A 15,599-nucleotide genomic window follows, 5' to 3' on the forward strand; every position below is an offset into this window, starting at 1 on the left:
CCTATCTCTCGGATAGGGCCCGAGGTAGCGGCAACCACCAGCTCTTTATCTTCGTCCCCTTTAGCCGAGATCCGGCTTAGACCGCCGTTTGGTTTGTTCCGCGCGAGCCGTCCGGCCAGACACTGTTAAGGAGTAGCTTGGCCCGCTTTGGTGGGCTCCATGGTGGACATACAGTATGCACTGTGTATTTGTCGACACTGTATACTGTATCTCCGGCTCTCGGATGATATGTTCTTCCGTCTCTGTCTCCATCCAACTTGAAATCCCCATTCAGGCCAGCGCGCACTTCAACTCATCGCGCCCTTGTCCCTCTGCGGCCGACTCTTCCAAAGTCTGGCATCCTGGAACCACGGCCAGGCTCAGCATTCCAGCGACCTTTATTCGAATATAAGTACACATGAGAACGTCCAGCTGGGATCGTACAACGCAAGGACCATTCCTCGACTGGAATGCTGGGTCCATCCACTCTCCCTTTCCCATCAACTTTGATCGCGATTTTGGTCCCGAGCCAACCTGCTACCGCCATTCATTCCCTGCTGGAGCTCAGCCCTTCTCATCATCTAGCAGTCATGCCTAATGTCTGGTGCCTCTGATATAAATCATCTCTCACTCCCCCGCATTATAGGCAGTTTTCGGCAATCAACTACGCCACCTGTCTTCCTTTCATGGTAGTACCATGGCCTACGGAGAATAGGGACTCAATTGCCAAATGCGACCGTTGCAGAATCCGGGGAAACGAAATCACAGGCCCTGGTAATTGGGTCCACGCGACGTCGTGACGGAACTATGGGACCGAATGCCCGGTTATTGCGCATTACTAAGTGACGTGCGCCTCATACGTCGTTACATCGTCCTCACAGACAAGGGCATGGTAGGGACTTTTCCCCTTGGCGTCTGGTTCTCCCTGTCTGATTTCGATGCGATTGAAGGGCAGCCAGCTCCGAAGACCGAAAGAAGCAAAGTGCCGGGAGCCCCAACTCTATACCAAGACGCTATCGGCCGAATTGGACCCTCCGACGTTACCCTCACCAAGCTCACCAAGATATCGATAAGCATTTACCACGCGCATCGCCCACCCTCGATGGATTGTCGTGATTGTCCGAGATTATTCCCCAGTGTCGGCGAGGAGGCCCCTTGCTCCTACTGGACTCTGGCCCACCGAATCCCACTTTATCCTGTCATCTGTAGCATGGAGCCGGGAAGGGAAGATAGAGTATGGACTGAGCACTTGAACTATTCCTGGTTAGGGAGGGTGAAGAGCGGAAGCAAGAGCGGAGGAAAGTCGGCATCAGGACCATACGAAGTATGTCCATGTGCCATGGCGGGACAGGGAAATTGGGAATCCGGCAATCGAACCCAAGAGGAATGATGGGAATCGTGGAGCTGCATCACGTCGACTATATAAAAGCCACTCACTGTCCATCCCAGCTGAGCCTCAAGCGTCCAGAAGGCCGACCCGGAGAGCTGTCCACGTCCAACCATCGAGTTCAGCCACCGCCGACCACACGATGCGCTTCCTCGTTGCCGTCTCCCCCTTCATCGGGGCCTCCCTCGCCGCCCGGCCCTTCCTCGATGTGGCCGACACGGGCTTCACCGACTACCTCACCAAAACGGCCGAGTGGACCGAGGGCAAGCTCCCGGACCTCCAGGACATCCGCGCCCTGCCGGACTTTGAGTTTGCCGCCAAGCAGGTCCTGCCGGAGGAGTCGTGGGCTTTTTACCGCCTCGCGGCTGGCCAGGAGTGGGGTGAGTTCACTCTGCGTGTAAATATCTACACATAGGCGCAATAAAGACCTCACAAGCGCCCTATCACGACACGTACTGACCTCCCCCCAGGCTACCGCAACAACTTGGACATCTGGAAGAAGGTCCCCCTCCGCCCTCGTTTCATGCGCGATGTTACCGACTTGGAGAACAACATTGGGTACGTACGCCGCGGGGGACAAGTAGCGTAGACCAAGCTCCCGGGACTGACTAGAGATCGTCTCGATACGTACAACAGCATTGAGTTGTTCGGGCACAACTTTAGCGCCCCCTTCTTCATTGCCCCTGCCGGCAACGCCGGCCACAGCGACCCCGAACGGGCCGAGCTGAACTTTATGGAGGCCAGCGGTGACGAGGACATTCTGTACACCGTGAGTTCCGCATGCTCCAATACACGACCATTTTGTTACTGTCCTGGCAGAATTGAGAGACTAACGTCGTCCAGGCCGCGCTCTACGCCACCAAGACCATCGAAGAGCTCGATGCCGTCAAGCGCAACGACACCAGCAACGGCCGTCAGGTCATCTTCCAGCAGGTAGGATGGAGCTGAGCGGACAGACCCGTCTAGACGTTCAGCCAGCTCACCACGCGAATAGATCTACACCGTCGACGACCTTGACATTACCTGGACCAACATCCAGAGGGCCGTGGACACGGGCGCCAAGGCCATCGTCCTGACCGTCGACACGCCAGGCTCCTCCGTTCGCGTCCGCGGTGCGCGCCACTCGGGCGTCGACTAGTGTGTATTCCTCTTCGCCGCACCACACGTCCATCCTTTGGCTAACCACAAATCATATAGTCCCGCCGCCAGCACCCGTCCCCATACCGTGAGTGAACCCCCCCCCCCCCCCCCTTCTGACACGCCCCAGGGTCCAACCCCGGCTAACCAAACCAGTGGGACGTGTACGACGAGATCCGCGCGCGCACCGACCTCCCCATCATCCTCAAGGGCATCCAGACCGTCGAGGACGCCAAGGAGGCCCTGGACCGCGGCGTCGACGGCATCTACCTCTCCAACCACGGCGGCCGGCAGCTCGAGTTCTCCCCCTCGCCCATCGAGATTGCCTACGAGATTTACCGCAACGCCCCGCACATCTTCCAGCAGGTCCCCGTCCTCGCCGACAGCGGCGTCCGCACCGGTTCCGACGTCCTCAAGCTGCTTGCGCTGGGTGTCAGGGCTGTTGGCCTCGGAAGGCCGTACGTTTTTTTCCCCGTCCTTTTCCCACACGTCATTTGTCGTCTTATGCTGACGGTGTCTGTCACTACAGGTTCATGTATGCCAACGTGTACGGATACGAGGGCGTCAGGAGGGCCATCCGTCTCCTGAAGAACGAGATTATCCAGGATGGGTGGAACCTCGGCATTTCGTCTCTGGAGGACCTTAACCCTAACTTGGTGAGTCTCAACGCAGGGTTACCCCTTGGCCCTTCCCGTGCCACTCTTTGGAATACTCCCCTTGGATTGCGTTTGCTGACGTTTGCTGCAGTTGAATGTCAAGAGCCTGGAGCAGAACGTCCACCGTGTGACCTGCTAGGTGGGAACAAGGGGGTGTGTATGATACCGATCAATCAAAGGCATTGTTGAATGTTTCCTCGTCCTGTCCTGTACCATGTGCTCGTCTCGTGTTGAACGTTCCATGTCATAAGTGTAAAGATCAAAAGGGGAAGTTGCATGCGGGAGGTCTGATTATATATCTTCAGGGACGAAGACATGCCTCATCTCCAAAGCTCCCACACGTGCACCCAGCCTCCCGCACACCGCTAGGCCCTCTAGACTAAAGTCTGCACCTGTGATTCAACCACTCAGATGATCGGCGAACCCCATGTGCCCAGTGCCTCGTTCGAGAAGCAAGGCTTTCTCAATGTATACCCTGTTAGTCCTATCGCATCACAGCCAAGATGGACGTAGCAGACCGCCTCAACCCTGACAGCTTTCCATCCAGAGCCTCATCCCCTCATCCCGGTAATGGCGCAAGATGGCCTCTCGACCATCATGATGCGACCTCAGTGGCAGCTTTCACTTGCTTTCCTCCTTGGCTCTGTGAAGCTAATGTATGCTTTCCCCTCAAATCTCTACCCACCCAACTTGGCAGCCACTGCACGAATAGCACGACAAAGTCGGCACTCCAGTAGCCGGTATTTGGCTCCCAATACGGCAGCTCCCGGGACCCAGAGTGTCACCCGCATCGGCCGACGCGCTTGGCGCCGATATACCGGGCACCGATCGGCACCGATAAGATAACGTGCCCCGGTGATGTGTTCTGACTGGCTGAATCTGAATCACTCAACGTGGGGTCCTGCCGCTTCGGGAAGCACGTGCCTGGGGGTTTCGTGCACACCGTCAGTCTCGGAGGGACTCCGCATAACGTCGCGGATCCCGGGGATGCCGCCAATGAGGATGCGCGGATGGTGTAAATCAAGTCTCCTAGCAGCTTATTCAAGTATTTGTGAGACTCTGGGCGAGCCTGCTTCTGCATCGTTACGCGGGCTTTACAAGGCGTGCGGGATGTCAGGGCGTGGGAACGAGACGAGTCCTGAGTGGCCCGAAAGGAACCAAGACGCGGGAGAAGACTTCTACGACTTCGACGCTAGACGGCAAGATGGCTCGCGCATCTGCTGGGAACCGTTGCAACACATGAACATCGACAGCAGAGGAGAGGAGGGGCAGAGCCCCCAACCCCACGGGCCCCCCGTTCAAGCAAGCCCAGTAGGCATGGGGCTTTTTATGGCATGGTCGCAGTTCGCCGACATGAGGGATCTGTGGTGGTGGCAGGTCATCCTTCGCCCACGCCGAGTTGGAGACCTCGGGTGGTAGGAAGGGATTTAAAAAGGGTGGATGATCCTCCGTCTTTCACTCCCGTTTCAAAAGTTCAAACTGCATCGCCTCGTTTCTGTATCTTCCCATCGCATCAGGACTCCCCGTTCCAAGTCGAGTACCATACTGCAACCGGCCTTCGAGTTCAACCGTCGCCATGAAGTTGTCAAGCGCGCTGACGTTCCTCATTGGAGCGGCCAGCGTCTTTGCGTCGCCGATCCCCACGGAGGATGAGTTCGATCTGGCGGCCCGTACGGACCACAGCCTGGCGATTGAGGCCATTGTCAAGCCCCGGGCAGCCGAGGCGGCGCCCCTGGCCAAGGGTTATGCTCTGGCCGCTCCTGTAGGTGTCTCCGTGTGCTGCTCCTCCATCTCCCGGTGTTTGGAGATGGCGCGGAACAATGTACCGTGTCGCTGACTGCTGTCCCTCCGCACGTGTAGCCGGGCATCCCGTCGGTGTCTACGGCGCGTAGTCAACTCAACGCTCTGACGGTGGGGTCGCCGGGCTCGATGAGCGGGTACAGCCGTGACTTGTTCCGGCACTGGATCAACGTGCAGGGCAACTGCGACGCTCGGTAGGTCATGGTCATGGTCAAGGCGCCTGGCACGACTCGGACTAACACGAGGAACCGCAGGGAAATGGTGCTGCGACGTGACGGAACGGGCGTCAACGTGAACAACGCGTGCCAGCCGACGTCTGGCTCGTGGTATAGCCAGTATGACGGGCAGACGGTGACGTCGTCGTCGTCGGTCGACATTGACCACATGGTGCCTCTGGCCAATGCTTGGATTGTACGTTTTTTTTTTTTTTTTTTCGTTTTTCCTTTCCCCAGCACATGATGCCGAACGGACAAGACTGACGTGAGAACACGACTAGTCGGGTGCGTCGTCTTGGTCGGCCTCGCGACGAGAGGCGTTCGCCAACGACCTGTCGATCCCGCAGCTGTGGGCCGTCTCGGCCACCTCCAACCGGTCCAAGGGCGACAGGAGCCCGGACCAGTGGGCGCCGCCTCGGTCGGCTTTCCGCTGCACATATGCGCGCAGCTGGATCCGGGTCAAGAGTGCGTACGGGCTGCGGATCACGAGCGCCGAGAAGACTGCGTTGAACAGCATGCTCAACACGTGCTGAGGGCAGTCAGTCGGGGAATTGCCCTTTTTGTTTTCCGTTTAGGACACCGAGGGTTAGGCCGTAGTTTGAAGAGCAAAGTTTGTCAGTATTTCTTGATTTCCCATGCATCCCAATATTGACGAGTCGTGCTCCTGCTCGGTCAATCAAAGTGGAAGGAGAAACTCGGAGAATCGGGCATAAGGCCCGAAGTACGTTGTAGAGAGGGGAGGGGCACAAACATGACAGGCAGGCGCAACCAACCGCATTGACCCAGTCTCCTGTATGTAATTCAGGTAGGTGTAACCAACGTACAAGTACAGTACGTTGTATCCAAAAAGTCACGATACTGGTGGATGGCCGTCTTCCTATTGGTCCAGGATGCTCCCACGTGTGGGATGGAAGGGGATATAACCATATTCAGACTAGCGTGCTCCTCGCTTGGATAAGCAATTTCCCTAGGTACAGGTACATTGACCCTCGCCTCGAAAGCCAAGACGCCCGAGCTGTGCCGCTTTGTCATGGGACCAATCAGTGACGCCGTAAAACATGGGGCCAATGGCCAATGCAGGTACCGGCTGTGCCGCCGGTGGCCCCTGCATACAATACAACGTACCGTACCTTGTACCTAACGTCGCGGACTTGGTTTCGGGACTTGTACGTGGTAAGCACCTTGTCCCCCCTGTACCTTACTGTAAGCACGCTGTATCTAGTCACTCGTTAGGTCCTACAACGCCTATACTAACGCCTAACGATAGAGATATGACAGTATCCCGACAAGCCCTACAACCTAGACTTAGCGCCAACGGTCACCATACATCTGCCATGTTCAGTCACCGACCACCCCAAACGACATCCCCCCCTCCCCTCCTAGTCAACGCGATGCATCCTTACGGTTTCTTCCGCTAACCCCCTTTGTTTGTGATAGGTGGCAATACGATATGTGCTGTTGGTAGTTTGCGCATTTACCTGCCATAGTACGTTGTATTAATAGAAAATGCCTCTCTTACTCTTCTCTTCTCCCTTTCCTTTCCTCTTGTTCTCCTCTTCCTTAGTCGGAGTTATCGTCGAATCCTCAAACCACTTGTCCAGCTTTGTTGGACGTCCTTTCGCTTTACCGGCCCAAGTCACTCACTCAAGCAGAAGAGCATCTTGCTCTTCGTTACAATCTTTCAACTAATTCGACCTAATTTTTGACCTGCAAAAGAAATAAAACGAAAAGACAAAAGACAAAAGAAATGGCTCCCACTTACTCCCTCAAGGCGGTCCTCGCCCTGGCCGCCGCCTCCTTGGCCCCCCTGACCACCGCCCAGACCTTCTCCTTCTGCAACCCCGTCAAGGGCGACGACTGCCCCCAGAACCCGGCCTTTGGCGGCGAGGCCTCGTTCGACTTTACCGCCGCCACCTCCATCGCCGACCTCCAGGCCTTCTTCCACGTCGACGGCGGCATCCTCTACGGCGACCAGAGCCAGGTCGGCTTCGACCCGGCCACCGGCCTCCGCCTCTCCATCTCCGACGAGAGCCACGCCCCGACCCTGACCTCCAAGAACTACCTCCTCTTCGGCCGCGTCGAGCTCGAGGTCCGCGCCGCCCCGGGCCGCGGCATCGTCTCCAGCGTCGTCCTCCAGTCCGACGCCCTCGACGAGGTCGACTGGGAGTTTGTCGGCGCCGACCAGGTCAACGTCCAGACAAACGTCTTCCGCCTCGGCGTCGAGGACTACACCAACGGCCGCTACCACGCCGTCTCCCCCAACCCCATGACAAACTTCCACACCTACGTCCTCGACTGGACCCCCGACGCCCTCGTCTTCCAGGTCGACGGCCGCGTCATCCGCACCATCGCCTCCCACGAGCCGGGATTCCCCCAGACCCCGATGCAGGTCAAGCTCGGCACCTGGGTCGGCGGCAAGGGCAACTCGCAGGGCCTCATCGACTGGGCCGGCGGCCGCGTCCAGTGGGGCCAGGCCCCCTTTGATGCCTACTACCGCGCCATCCGCGTCGTCGACTACAGCGCTGGTACTAAGAACGCCGTTGCGTACGAGTACACCAAGTACGAGTCCGACTGGGAGTCCATCAAGGTCATCACCGGCGACGCTGAGGAGGAGGAGGAGGAGGAGGAGGAGGAGGAGGAGGATGACATTGCTGATGAGACTGACAAGGGGAATGTCATCGAGGACGAAGACGATGAGGACGTCGAGGATGACACTGACGACACTGACAACGGAACCGAGACCTCTTCCGTCTTCTCGTCTGCCGCTGCCACTCCCACCGACCCTGCCAGCTCTTCCGCCCCGTCTCTCAGCTCGTCTATCCCGTCCCTCAGCTCCTCCATCGAGTCTGCTCTCCCTTCCGTTACCTCGACTCCCGAGGACGATGAGGCTGGCGACGATGAGGCTGGTGACGACGAGACTGACGACGAGACCGGCGATGACGAAACTGGTGACGAGACCGAGGACCAGGACGACACCCCCGCCTCCCCCTGCGTCAACCTGAACTGCCACCACCAAGACGTGAGTCCCCCATACCCACAACCCCTTCATCACCCCCTTCCACCACCCTTCTAACAACAAACAGGACATCACCTCCACCATCCGCCCCGCCTTCCCCTCCCTCGCCGTCCCCTCCAACGGCACCGGCATCTGGCCCACCGGCGCCCCCACCGCTCCCATCCCCGACCAGCCCCTCCCCACCGGCGAGGCCGGCGGTGACCACGACGACGACCACTTCGAGGAGGCCGCCGCCCCCCGCGTCCAGATGAGCCTCCTCGCTCTCGGCGCCACCCTCCTCGCCTTCCTGTGGTAGATTTTCGAAATCCACAATTTCAGGGTCCCATCGGATGGAACATAAGCATCTTGTCAGAACTTGTCAGGATCTATGCTAGGAACTCAATGTGAATGGTTTGATGTTAGGGAACATACGACAGATATACGTTACCGTCGCCTATTGACAATATATGGACATTTCTTATGAATACATGTACGCATTTACGAGGTGACATATTTATGAGCCCCTTTTTATTCTATCAAATTACCTGCCGTCAATCTGCTTGCCGTGTAGCTAGAGACGTGACCCTTCTACGACTAACACATCCCCTGACCTGACCGCCTACATTTATAAGTTTGCGACGGTGAATGATCACTGCAAGCATGCGTCGTCTCTCAGTCCGGAATGTCAAAAGAGCTGTTCGCAAGCCCACTGGCCATTATTTACTATTTGTTCATATCCAACCTGACCACCTAAATACCACACTCTGCCTGATCTGCTTAACCTCTCAAGCAGCCTACCAAACCCGCTCGCTATCTGAACAAGGGGAATATCGAGGCAAACGAAATTGCTTCCTTCTCATCTGTCCCACTGGGTATCATACCGCAATGGACCCATGAGCCCATCAATGCACCCCTCTGCTCTACTTGCGAAACAAGCAGTATGCCACTCCAAGAAACCTATCCAAAAAATACCATCCATCTCTTGTCGCTCATCTATGTATTACGTCTTATGCTTGAGCGTACTCCCGCCGAATCCCAACGCGGCCATTATGCTTTTTGCCTTTTGTCGTCTTGGCATATGGAATAACAGAATAAAAGAGGAACAAAGAACGAATAAAGAAAGGAAAGAAAAGAAAGACAAAGAAACCAATGTGGAATGGAGAGTGAAAACTCCATCGTCCACCCGCGCCTTCGAGTGATGGACCCAAATCATACAGCATAATGTGTCGTAATAAGCCCTTGCACACCCGACATGGTGTTCGGTAGGTGTGCGGTATGAGAGGGACGAGTCCAGGAATCCCATACAATTCAGCCCAAGGACAAAATGGTGGGCGACGTCAATCAAGGCTTCAGGGTCACGTCACCATCCCCCTCGACATCCTCGCTCGCATCACTATCATCGTCGCTCAGCTCCCCCCGCGCCGCCCGCTGCGCAAGCTCTCGCTCGGCGTAAATCTCGCCCCGCCGCGCCTCGGCCTGCTGCAGGCAGTCGACGTACGTCCGGAACTTGACGCTCTCCCGGAGGAGGTAGGCGCTCTTGCGCTCCCAGTTGGCCATGGCCTTGGTGGCGTTGTGGCTGCGCGGCGTGAACGCCAGCAGCATCGGGCTCCGCAGCCTGTTGTGCGTCAGCAGCTCGTCCTCGATGCCCTTGACGTACGCCAGGAGCGATTGCAACTGCTCCCCCTCCGTCGCCTTGGACGGCCGCATGCTCTGCGCCGGCGGCGTCCACTCCGAGATGTGAATCCGGTCGCCCGGCAGCTTCCCGCCGCGGTTCGTGTAGGATGACGAGCTGAAGCCGTAGTCGAACGACGCCGACCGCAGGCTACGGCTGCTGGACTGCATGCTGCTGCGCCCCTGGACCGTGCCCGCACCGCTGTTATTAATGTTGATGATGTTGTTGTTGCTGCTGCTGTTCCGGTGGTGGTGCCCCGTCGCAATGCTGCCGCGCCGGGACGACCGGGCACTCGGGGGCTGGTTACCGGGGGGCTCGTTGATGGCCGCCACGAGGGCGTTGTTGACGATGGAATCGCTCCACCCGTACTCGATATTGCTGATGCCACCCACTAGCGGGTGCGTGCTCAGCCGAGCGCTCCAGTAGTTGGCCGTCGTCACAAACTCCTTGCTGATCTCGGGCGTGCCGACCTGGAACAGATGGACCGCGCCCGTCGGTAGGCTGAGCGCCCACACGTACGGCCGACTGCGGGAGTAGCCGGGCGACGGCAGGGCCGACGCCAGCGTCTGCCGCAGCGTAAAAGTGGCCAAGTTGGTCGCGTTTTCCTGCCAGTTGCCGCCGCCCACCACTGCCGCGGGGTTGGCCTTGGCGGCGTTGCGTGCCGCCCGGCTCTTGCGACCGAGCGACTTGTTGGGCGAGAAGGAGAAGAGGCTCATCTGGCCCTTTTGCACCACGGCGAAAACCTCGTTCCAGTTCCTGTCCTTGGCCCTCTTGTCGACGCCGTCGAGATGGTGCTTGTGCGTGACCATGCCCTCCTTCACCCACGGCGGGCCAGCCAGCTCGAGCGACTCGTCGTCAAGCAGCGTCGCCTTGGCCTCGTCGCTCATCACCGACGGTGCCGGGCCGAGTCCGATTCCGTGGCTGCTTGCGTCGTCGCGCGTGATGGCCTGGCTGAGGGCATTGGCGAATCCGATGGACTGCTGGAATCCGCCGCCGAGGGCGCTGCCGCCAAAGGAGTCTACCGACATGGACGTCTGCGTGCGACCGAGCGAGTACCGACTCCACGTCGCCGAAGACGCCGGACTCCAGAGGGAATTACCGTCGTCGAAGCTCGTCCGCGACGAGGAGAAACCCGGGTTGGCCAGGCGAGGCCTAGACCTGCTCTTGGAAGAAAAGCGTCCTGTGCCGCTTCGGGTGGATTCGGCGATGCGGCCGCGGAGGGACGTCTGGCTTTCCGACGCCGCCTTGCTGAGCACGCTCGGGGATCGCTTCAGCATGCCCATGACCGACAGGCCGCCACCAGGGGGCCCCCGCGGGGGTTCGGGTGTCGCGCCGAACAGTGGTAGCCGCTCGTCTCGAATAGAGGCATAGATGTCCTTGAGGACCACCTCCACCTGCGCCTCCCACGCGCGAAGCGTCCCGTCAAAGGGGACCTTGACGAGGGGACCGCAGCTGCCTGTTTCGTCTTCTGCCTCGGGTTCGTCGGTGCTCGCATCACGTTTCGGGGCGGGCCTGAAGGAGAATCGGTTGGGTCGCTCCTCGGTCGAAGCCCGAAGATTGTCGGTTGCCAGATGGTCGGTCTTCTCGGCCAGGGTACTAGGACGCCTGAAGGCATTGGGGGCGGCCTCGGTCGCGGCTTGGAGAATGGTGGCCATGGTGTTCTTGACAAACTGGCTCCGCGTCATCTTTTGGTCGATATCGGCTACATGCAAGTCGGTGTTGAGGAGCATGATGGAGTAACATATGGTATGTACGACGTCTGTCACCTTCGCGTTAACAAGGAAGTCCGATCAAGCAGCAGAGGGAGAGTAACGTACCGGTAGCCTTGAAACCGTGGTTGGGGTTGCATTCGCACCAGCGTTTGGAAAAGGCGACGAGAATGCGGTCCACCTGCTGGGTCTCGGCGCGGAAGACGAGGCGTTCGCAGACCTGACGGAGACCCTGCACGATGCTCCTGTTGGCGAAATCGTACAGGTCCATGTAGGCACGGAGGGTCCGTTGGCGAACGGGACCCTCCTCGCCCATCCAGGCGGCGGCCTTTTCCCTTTGTATGTACTCCTCGTTCCCGTGGAAGATCTTCTCGGCCTTCTGACGGTCGTCGTCGGTAGGGTCGCCCAAAATGAAATCGGGTTCGTCCAACGGCGTCCCCTTGGCCGATGTATTCGGCGGTGACGCGGCGCTGTCCTCGACATGGACGGTGGGCATGTTCATTTCTTCCGACTGGGCGCCCTCGATGGGCAGGACAAGCGTCGACCGCCTGTTCGTGTTCGGATCTGTGGTCCCGGCCGGGTTCTGACCCCTTCTCGGCATGACCCTGTTCGCCCAGTCGGAATCGCCTTCGTTGTCGTCGGACCCATCGAGATTGAGGAACGAGTCGCTCCTGTTCCCCGTGGCTCGAGGCACGCCGGGAGGACGGCGTGTAGGGGTTTCGGCGAGGAGCTTGGATTCGTGTTCAGGTTCGGTTTCCGACTCCGAGTCGGTTACTCCGTGCTGGGTTTGGCGATTGACGTGGTCGTCATCTTCGGCGTCGGCCCCATCAGGAGCGGGCTCGGGTTTGACTTTGCGGATACGAGCATTGGGGCTTGGCTCGTAATCGGGAGAGAAGGAGCGCTTGTACTCGTGAGGTTCGGATTCGTGTACCTCGACCGGTTCCGGTGGCGAGTCGGTGGCGTTCTCGACGGAGGTCTGGAACGGGTGCGGGTCTCCCGCTGGGGCCACCGGACTGCTTTTGAGGTAAGGGTTCATAACCTTTCTCAGGCTGCTCACCGGGCTCGGCATGGGTTGCTCGTCGGCCAGCACGTCCTCGTCGGCCAGCAGTTGAAAGCGAGACTCGATGGGAGGAACGGGCGGTCTGTCGCTGGCGGCCAACGGTGTGGTGGGAACAGGTGGCTGTTCGTCGACGACGGATTTCTTCCTCCTCCTGAAAAACGACGACGGCTTCTTCTGCAGGACGCCATGGTGCGAATGGGACGTGGAGTGATCACGCGAGGGCGGTGCGGTTTGTGATTTGGGCTGGTTGGCAACGGCAGCATTGGCCGGACGGCCGTCAGTAGGGCCGGCAGTCGGCAGGGGGCGTGGGGATACGGGGTTATTTGCGACGGTGTTCCGGGAGGAGCCGAAGACTCTCCTAAAAAAGCCAGGCTTATTGTCCTTTGTTTGCGTCGCGGCGGGCTGTGTTGAAGGCAAGGGCACGACGACAGGGTAGACGGGTTCCTTGGTCTTCCCATAGCCGACGTGGGGTGCCGGGGCCGATTCCATGTCTGCAAACGCCGAGGCCGGGATCTTCTGGGGCATGGGGTCGTGGGCCATGTTCTTGTGGTATTTGGCGTCGCTTTTGCGGCCCATGGACATGCTCCGTGTGGAGCGTGGGGAGCGTTTGCGATCAGGCGCGGTGGGAGGTCGAGAAATGGGGCTCTCGGACGGGAGCGGGCGGGCAAACGAAGGGTTCGACGCCGATGTCGAGAGAGCAGGGATACGGCGGGGGCCGGCTGGGACGGTCGGGGTGGGAGCGGCGTCGTCGTAGTCGTCGGTGGCGAGGAAGGTGTCGGAGTAATCGGCGGGCCAGTGAGAAGCGGGACGTGTTGTCTGGTGGTGGTGTTGCTGAGGCAAGGGTAGGGTGGTGGCAGGACGGTGGCCGTAATCGAAACTCGAAGAGCGGTTACCCAAGTCGTGGACCCAATGCTGAGTGGTCGGGACGTGGGGGTAGTAGCCGGCAGCGTCGATACTGTTGACGCTGCTGCTGCCCTTGCTGCCTCTGCCGCCACGCGAATGTAGAGGGCGGTGAGGCGAGCCGGGAGAAGACCGGTGGGAGGCGTCGCGTAAGCTATTGATGCGGGCGCGGCCGGATGGGAGGATGTTGGAGCTGCTGTTGCTGCGGCGGCCACGCGACGGCTGGCTGGAGTAGCGGCTCGAGTCGTCGGGTACGGTGATGTCGAGGTCGGAGCTGTAGTTGTGGGAGTGGGAGTGGCCTCCAGGTCGGTCTCGGTCGCGCGAGGCAATGGCTAGGGAAAGAGGATGATCCGGGGCGTCAAAGTCGAAGGACGGATTGGCCGAGGGGGATGGTGGGAGATGTTGATGGTGAAAAGTGAAAGGGTCGTACTGGGACGGGCCGGTAGTGGTGATGGCTTGTATGGAAGAAAATTGGTCGAGGGACAGAAGCATATCAGCCATGAGCGAATCGCGTGTAACCTGTCTTGGGGGCAGGGACAGGTCGTGCGAGTGCCTGCTGGGAGGGGAAGAGCCGTGTGACTCGTCGGAGGCGGGATAGTCGTGATGATTTTCCTTGTCGGACATGTCCGGCTCGACAGGCGTAGGGGTTTCTAGGAAACGATCGTAGGCATGACGGGCGGTGGACGCAGAGGAAGCGGGCAAGCTGGGGCCCCGGGTGGTGGACTTGGCGGTCGAATGAGACAAGGAGGACGGCGAAGCAGAAGAGGCAGAAACGGCAGCACCAAGGTGGGATGGTAGTGGAGGTAGCGGTGGGCGTTGTGGTTGTGGTCTCTTGGGATTGCCGGTCGGTGCGGTGGTTCTATTGTCCGGGGAGGTGAGAGGGCTGATGTGATCTCTTGGATGGGAAGAATACGTGTCGATGTTAAGATTAGGCCCACGTCGACGACGTTGATGATTGGCGGCGGTGTTGGCACCACTGGGGTTTGTGGCAGTAGTGGAGGTGGTGCCTGTGCTTGTGCTTGTGCCCGTGCCTGTGCCTGGGCCTGGGCCAGTGCTTCGACGTGTTCCTGGGCATGTTTGCTTCGCCGACTTGTCCCGGGTCGATTCCCGGTTCCCGATTGACGACGAAGACGAGGACGACGGGACGGTGGAAGACGAAGACAATTGGTTTCGCCTCATTTCATTTGCGCCAGTGCCCAGAGCAATGGGCAATGGGCTGTGGACACGAGGAAATGAGGTGAGGTTCAGTTATTCCTGGCGTGCTCCCGGCCTGCACTAACTGGTACGGTGTGGCGTCGCACTTGTCTTACCGTTGGCAAACGATTCGAAGCTAACAAAAGGGGGGCGCCGTTCGAGAAAGATTGCTCTGGTGGATGTCGATGGGGTGGGTTTGTATGCAAGGGCTGTGCCGAGATATGGGGCAAGCAAAAGAGAGGGGATGTGAGAGCATTAATTGTGGAAGAAGAGGGAAATGGTTGCATTACATTAAAAAGAGACGAGGAAATGCAGAGATAAAAATCGGGGGGAGGTTGAAGGGGGAAGCGGAGGGGGAAAGGTGCAAGGGAGATGAAGGGGATGGTGATGATGGACGATGCTGAGAAGACGCATAGTTTATGCAGTACCCAAGGTAATTATTCAAAAATACAGTACCTACTTTGCAAAGAGTCAGTATGAAGGTTTAGACTGGTCACGAGTAATTTGCATGAGCTGTCTGCCCTGGGCTTGTGCTAGCGTCAATGTCGGGAAGGAGGCTCCAGGGACACGCCTTCCTATGGATTGAAGGGGAACAGAAAGAGAAGGGACGCCCTAATTAGAGCATTGACCGCTTTCCTTTCTGCTTGTCAAACGTCCTCCAGAAGATAGATGTACATATACCTCTGGAGAGAGCAATGGTATGTCCTTCTTCGCCTTGAGCAGATGATAGAACAAACACGAGAGGTAACTATACACACCAAACGCCATGGATGCAGGTACGACCCACTCTACTAAAGCTTTTCAGGCATGGTGGGTTTCAAGACGTGACTAACGCGTTTTCCATCTTCAACACCACAACCCTTCGACATACGAATCATAGAAAATTATATACCTA

General features: G+C 58.5%; 5 protein-coding genes across 5 annotated transcripts; 3 read left to right on the forward strand and 2 right to left on the reverse strand.

The window, feature by feature from the left end:
* Nucleotides 1–76: 76 nt before the first annotated feature.
* On the reverse strand, nucleotides 77–366 carry ACRALDRAFT_213513 (uncharacterized protein; the record flags this gene model as incomplete). Its single annotated transcript, XM_071024087.1, has 3 exons — nucleotides 77–155; nucleotides 182–256; nucleotides 287–366. 3 exons carry the CDS (start codon nucleotides 364–366, stop codon nucleotides 77–79), a joined length of 234 nt encoding a protein of 77 aa, XP_070871056.1.
* A 1,142-nt stretch (nucleotides 367–1,508) lies between these two features.
* ACRALDRAFT_2030270 (uncharacterized protein) lies at nucleotides 1,509–3,298 on the forward strand (the record flags this gene model as incomplete). Its single annotated transcript, XM_071020649.1, has 9 exons — nucleotides 1,509–1,746; nucleotides 1,837–1,924; nucleotides 2,003–2,135; nucleotides 2,210–2,299; nucleotides 2,361–2,503; nucleotides 2,564–2,591; nucleotides 2,660–2,961; nucleotides 3,033–3,159; nucleotides 3,251–3,298. 9 exons carry the CDS (start codon nucleotides 1,509–1,511, stop codon nucleotides 3,296–3,298), a joined length of 1,197 nt encoding a protein of 398 aa, XP_070871057.1.
* A 1,721-nt stretch (nucleotides 3,299–5,019) lies between these two features.
* Nucleotides 5,020–5,707, forward strand: ACRALDRAFT_2114022 (uncharacterized protein; the record flags this gene model as incomplete). Its single annotated transcript, XM_071023659.1, has 3 exons — nucleotides 5,020–5,153; nucleotides 5,214–5,370; nucleotides 5,456–5,707. Coding segments are annotated over 3 exons (543 nt in total), but the record flags the coding sequence as incomplete, so codon positions are not given.
* Nucleotides 5,708–6,921: 1,214 nt separating this feature from the next.
* ACRALDRAFT_1066124 (glycoside hydrolase family 16 protein) lies at nucleotides 6,922–8,485 on the forward strand (the record flags this gene model as incomplete). Its single annotated transcript, XM_071017284.1, has 2 exons — nucleotides 6,922–8,193; nucleotides 8,258–8,485. The coding sequence occupies 2 exons, from the start codon at nucleotides 6,922–6,924 to the stop codon at nucleotides 8,483–8,485; spliced, it is 1,500 nt and encodes a 499-aa protein (XP_070871059.1).
* A 348-nt stretch (nucleotides 8,486–8,833) lies between these two features.
* On the reverse strand, nucleotides 8,834–15,277 carry ACRALDRAFT_1095343 (uncharacterized protein; the record flags this gene model as incomplete). The annotated part of the gene is made up of 6 exons (XM_071019772.1): nucleotides 8,834–9,092; nucleotides 9,564–11,600; nucleotides 11,659–14,066; nucleotides 14,846–14,913; nucleotides 14,995–15,104; nucleotides 15,202–15,277. Coding segments are annotated over 6 exons (4,812 nt in total), but the record flags the coding sequence as incomplete, so codon positions are not given.
* Between the last annotated feature and the right edge of the window lie 322 nt (nucleotides 15,278–15,599).

This window comes from Sodiomyces alcalophilus (assembly GCF_042370955.1).
Source record: "Sodiomyces alcalophilus JCM 7366 unplaced genomic scaffold ACRALscaffold_10, whole genome shotgun sequence".
Lineage (NCBI taxonomy): Eukaryota > Fungi > Ascomycota > Sordariomycetes > Glomerellales > Plectosphaerellaceae > Sodiomyces > Sodiomyces alcalophilus.